Source organism: Quercus lobata, chromosome 11 (assembly GCF_001633185.2).
Source record: "Quercus lobata isolate SW786 chromosome 11, ValleyOak3.0 Primary Assembly, whole genome shotgun sequence".
In the NCBI taxonomy this organism is placed as follows: domain Eukaryota; kingdom Viridiplantae; phylum Streptophyta; class Magnoliopsida; order Fagales; family Fagaceae; genus Quercus; species Quercus lobata.
In genome coordinates, this window is record NC_044914.1 from 6347943 (window position 1) to 6353942 (window position 6000).

General features: G+C 32.0%; 1 protein-coding gene across 2 annotated transcripts in view; it reads right to left on the reverse strand.

Moving 5' to 3' along the window:
* The window catches only part of LOC115969301 (cyclic nucleotide-gated ion channel 1-like), a 41993-nt gene extending 37657 nt beyond the window's left edge, over positions 1-4336 (reverse strand). The window contains exons 1-4 of one of the 2 annotated variants that reach the window (XM_031088919.1): positions 4172-4336; positions 3909-4053; positions 3688-3736; positions 3559-3643 (exon numbers count right to left, since the gene is read on the reverse strand). In XM_031088919.1, coding sequence (XP_030944779.1) covers positions 3559-3596 — 38 coding nt within the window. In that variant the 5' untranslated portion in view covers positions 3597-3643; positions 3688-3736; positions 3909-4053; positions 4172-4336. Of the gene's footprint in view, positions 1-3558; positions 3737-3908; positions 4054-4171 lie in introns of both variants that reach the window. The other variant, XM_031088920.1, reaches the window with a different exon arrangement.
* Between the last annotated feature and the right edge of the window lie 1664 nt (positions 4337-6000).

Below are 6000 nucleotides of genomic sequence, written 5' to 3' on the forward strand. Positions count from 1 at the left end.
AATAGGGTCGGGTATGAGTTTTTTTTAAAAAAACCCGAAGCGGGTCCGAGTTGGGTCTGATTTTTATAAAAAAAACCCGAAACCCGACTAGAAACCCGACCCGGTTAAGACCCGGTTATATTATATATAAAATTACTAAATTACCCTCCTATATATATATATATATATAGTTAAACCCTAAATTTTCATTTCCTATCCTCGGTTCAGCCTATCACGCCTCTCACGCCTCTCATCTCCTCAGCTCTCTCAATCACTGCTTCTCATCTCTTCATCTCTCAGTGATCTCACACACACAGCCACAAGTCGTATGTATAGCATGATGAACATCATGAACTCATCAGAAAAAAGCTAGCAGGACTCCCGTTTCTGACAGATGGAAGTACCGATACCAGAAGAGCTAAAGATCCTCGCCGTTTCGACAGATTTAAGAAGGGAAGGAGGCAGTTTCGTCCTCACCGTTCCTGTTTCTCTCAAGTCTCAACTCCATTTCGTCCTCGTCGTCGCCAATCTCGCAGTGTCTCCATTTTTTTTCTTTTTTCTATTTTTTTTCTGGGTTCAGTTCGCCTCAATCATGTGAATTTGTGTTTGTATTTGTGTTTGTGTTTATGATTTCTAAAAGGGAAAAATGAAAATCATAGATCTGAAATTTTTGTTTGGATTGTGATTTTGAAAGGGAAAATGTAGATCTGAAATTTGTGTTTGTGATTTCTTTGTTTGTGTTTGTGTTTGTGATTGTGTTTGGATCTGTGTTTGTGTTTGGATCTGAAATTTTTTATTTTTTTTTGGTTGGGCCACGAATTGGGCCCAGTCCTTTAACGGGGCCCGGGAAAAAACCCGCTTAGTTCACGGGCCGGGTTCGGGCCATGGGTCTTGGCCCGCGGGTCGGGTCCGGGTATAGAAAAACCCGGCCCGAACCCGACCCGTTGCCATTCCTACTTCTTAGGACTGAATTGTGCATACATTTTTTTGGTCAAAAATCTTAGGGGGGCCAGTGGATATTCTCTATTTAATTTCAAATGATTTTATTTTGTATGAATCTAACAATGGATTTGACTATATATTTTGATCGAGATCCTATACACTTCCACCTTATTCCAATTTTTCAATATATTTACGGGCCAAAAATAAAACAAAACACCTTATTCTACTTCCTGTGTAAAGAAAAGACAAGAAAAAGCAATTTCCCCTATTTATGTCTAAATATTCAGGATTAATTGCATCTTATATTCACCTTTTAAACAAACGGCATTTTATATTCATGAGAACCTAAATTTTATAGCAAAGCCATTTAATTAGGAGAAAAATGTAGGTGGGGTTAAAACTTAAAGTAGGAAAGTACAATTATGGGCAAAGAAAATTCCTTTGCTGCACAGATTTCATAAGAGTAATGCTACAAACACAAATTATTTTACAAATTGCTGATGTAACTTTAGTAATTTGCAAGTAATCATTGATAAACATAAATGTGATGTTAGTGGTGGACTCATATTAGAACTAATAAGAATTTGCCATATCAATAGTTTGTAAAAATGTTTTAAAATAGTTTGTGACTGTAACATTACTCATTTCATAATACCCTTCACATAAAGAACTCCACAATACCATTGTGCCACATAAAACACATACATTCTCTTGCCAAATTCTTTTAGTGTTTTTGGCTTTTACATAGTTATTGATTTCATCTCGATCTAGTTAGGAAATACTATATTGGTAAACAAACTGGAACAAGGAACCCACTCATTCCACCTTAGGAAAAATTTCAAATCATTCCAAATCATTTTTGTCAATACCAACTAGTATTTGAATTTTGGGCGAAATGCAATTTAGCTTGAAAATTTTTACTTTTCTAACTTCTCTACTATTTTTTTTCACTCTTTTGAATTCTCTACCCCCCCCCCCCCTCTAACACACACAAAGGACATGACTAGTCACTCTCATCTCTCTGTCTTTGTTTAGTTGCAAATAAGGAAAGATAGAAAGAAAAAAAAAAGGGGAAAAAAAAAAAAAAGCAATTCTCTAATGTATGTTTGGAAATAAGGAGATGAGAAAGGAAAAGAGAATAATACACTTCTCTTTCCTTTCATTTGCAAAGGAAATCAAAAGAAAAATATATGTTTTTAACTTTTGTGCCCACATGAATGTAAAAGTGATAAATGTTATGGGCAAAAATGTAATTTTGAATTATAAAAAGTTAAACATGTGAGCTCCACTTTTCTTCGGCCTTTTAAAAAAATAAAAAATAAAAATACTGAATTTAAATTCCAATGTTTCTCATCAAATCCACCCAAATTGGACGGATTGCAAAATCATGGGTGTGGGAGAAATGATTTCTCTCAATTTCTTCTCTCCTGCACCCCTTACCAAATTAAGGAACAACTATCTCTCCTCTCATATTCCTTCTCTTTCTCTTTCCTCCCTCCTTTCCAAATGCAATGTCCCTCTTTTTTGTCTTTTTTTTCCTTTACTTTTTCCTCTCACTTTCTCTCTCTCTAATCATTCCCATTATCTTCCTTTTTTTTCTTTTTTTTTTCTTTTTTTTTTTTATTATCTCACAATCTTTCTCCATCACATCACTATCTACCCACGCCTCTCTCTCTCTCAATGGACTCAAAACATTCATAAAAAAATTAAAAAAAAACAAATTCTCTCCTTATTCTCCCCCCACCCCATCATTTATTATCTTAATTTATTTTATATTTTTAGTATATTTTAAGTGTTATATATATAACCTGAAAATGCATGGTACACAATACAACAGTATTGAAATATTTCACTTCAATGGACAAATCGAAACGAGTACCGAAATAGAATTAACAACATTTAAGAGTAAGAAAGTATTTCAATTGGTGAAACATTTAAGGTATATGACCAAGCTTATGATTCATATCTTGATACTAACATGTGGTTGAATTATAGTAAACAACTAATCACAGTACACAACTCTTTTATATTATTAAGTAAATTAAGACCCTAATTTTTATTAAAACGAAAAAATCATAGTACACAATTAAATTGATTTAAAATATATATTAAAAAATTTAAAATAAAATTTGGTGATATAAATTTAGTGGAAATATTAGTCTTAAACTTTTTCAAAATTTGGAATTAGAGTTTTATGTATTTCTAATGTGTCAAATAGCTGAAACATGTGTAACATTTATAATGAATCGCATTACCTAAACACAATATTTTAAGACCCAATTTTAGCACATATATATAATATCAGAATAAGTCTAGTGCCACATAATTTGGCACAACAAGTTCCACAACTCGCTCATGTTTGTGGTTGGTGGAAAAGTGTTTCCACATGAACCCACCATTACCCTTCCACCAACCACAACTCGTCTGCGAGTTGTGACACTTATTGTGCCAAATTGTGTAACACTAGAATTATTCATAATATCACAATGTCATTGTTAGAATATAATAATAATAATATTAATAACACCAACAACAACAAATCCTCCTAACAAATTAGAGTTCACCACTTAAACTACTTGAAAACGAGCTTGGAAGGCCGTTATAATAATAATAATGTCAAGAGCAAAAGAAACTAACCTTGCATTATTCCCTTGCGGATAGCAAAGATAACTCATAATTGCTTTTTTGAGAATCTGGATATTCTGATGACTCTTAACTAATGCTTACCGATGATTCAATGTCCAAAATGAAGAATCAAACTTTGAACTGTGTCTGGACCCTGCGAACTTTACCAGAAAAGTCTGGATTTTGATCCCTGGAAAATTGGAAATCATATTTGTGCTTAGAAAAATAGTGACATACTACCAATTTTCATTTATCTCAAATGCAACTTCCCATGACCTTACAGGTGTGCACCATAATGCTTTTTCATTTTTTATTTTTTTCTTGGAAGAAATAAAAAGATTTTCTTGAACCATACTACTCACAATCACAACTATTGACTTGGTTTTGGCTTGAGTCCAGTATTTCAGTCCACTGGATTTGACACGTTTCGTATACGTGTTCATATCATACATCTCATAATGTCCTAGAGTCTGAAACTTTGGACGGAAGCTCTCCTCCTTAGCTTGACTGTTCAGAGTATCAGTATGTAACAATAATAAACATAACAATAAGTAATTCTAACTTCTAAATATAAATCCCCTTAGAGTAGAAGAGAATGTGTATTTATATAAAACGTAAATCGAACCTGACTAACTCAAGTCGCACGCATTTTACAAGGTGGAGTAATGCATAAAGTGGCAGAAGTTGGCTTTGTTATGGGAGTTTAAGAGTGCGCAGAGGCAGAGCAGATGCAAGTAATAAGCAAGAGCAATTCCTGCTTCCTGGCTTGCTCTTAAACAGTGTGTGAAGTGTGAGAGCCATTCACAATGGTCAATCCCACAAGTCTTCTAATATTGTCGTTTTTTCAGCCACCGACAAGATAAGTTCAGAATCTTTGAATATTTTTCCGGCCTTGAGAAAGCTACGTTTCACTGACATACTGACACGTACGTTTTCATTTAAAAATTTATTATTAAAATATTATCAACATAGTATTTTTTAATAATTGAGACTTTTTAATAATTGAGACCCAAATATTTGATGTATTTAACTAAAATTAGTGAGGCCATAACAATTCTTTGTTTGTTTTAATAAAAGAAGATTAATTGCAGCAACTAAAACAGGAACAAAAAGTATTTTGGAGACCTGGCCATCTTCAATCTGCTTCAGACCCAAAAGCACTTAGTAGTAGTGTGTGTAGTGTGAACCATGGACAATGGTGAGGTGCTTAGTACTGATATTTAAATAACAAATTTTAGTATTTAAATATTACAACATGTTTTTTCATAGAATTTTTTAGCTCATACATATTTCTACGATATCTAAATAACGATACTAGAAAACCCTTTCCAAATAGGCCTAGTCTCTCTTTAAGATGGTCTTCCTCACCAACCAATAAGAACTCATTTTTTTCTAAGAAATTATTAGGCCCTCAACCGATAAGAATTCAATTTGTTCTGAGAAATTGTCAGGTCCTTCCAAAAGGACATGTCTCATTTATTCCAAAGTCTTTATTTATTTTTTATTTTGAGAATCTCCTTTATTTCAAAGTAAAATCAGCTAACTAAACATAGTAATGTGGAATATATGACGGAAATGAAAATCAACCATGGTAAAATTTAAAAGGACATAATATTTTCCAAAATTTATAAGACCGAGAATTATAATTTAAGCAAAATTACTTTTAAAAGAATTTACTATTGATATAATTTTTATTATAGATTAATCACCATATATCATATTAATAATTATGAAATATTTTATATTTTTTGAATTAAAAAAAAAAAAAAACTAAGTTCGCTACTTCTTTAGAAAAAACAATGGTAAAAATTTTAAAAAAATAAGTACACTTTGCAATATTTTGCAATAAGTTTTTTTTTTATTATTACTTTAACTTTGTTAGCAATTGCACACTTGTAAATATATATTTTATTAATTAATGAGTTAATACTTAATACTAAGGATCAAATTTAAATAATATTAACTAAATTAACAATTTTAGTAACCAAATTAACTGTGGAGTGTGAATGTGTGATCCATGCCGTCTGTTTAAAGCTGTTTTGTTTTGTCCGTTTGTACCACATGAAAGACTGTCGCAGGCTCTGATGTGAGAGTAAATGATTGAAAATTTTATTTTAAACTTTGTGTTTTACATCATGATCCCACTCACCTTCAAAGTAAGTGCTAAGGGTGAATGTATTTTTGCATCATTGCACACATATTTTTCATTTATTAGTTTTTTATATGAATGGCATAGCATCATTTAATATAAAATGTTTTTTCATTCCGTGGAACTTATTTACTAAAGATAGTATATACCTACTCACAAAAAAATCCTAATAAGAATGAAAACAAATGTTGTAGTCTTTCAACAATAAACAATGATAAAATTTATATTCTATATTTATAATAAAAATTCTAAGGGGCCCGCGGGCCAGGGACCACCTTGGTTGAACCGTCCATGTCTTTAGATTT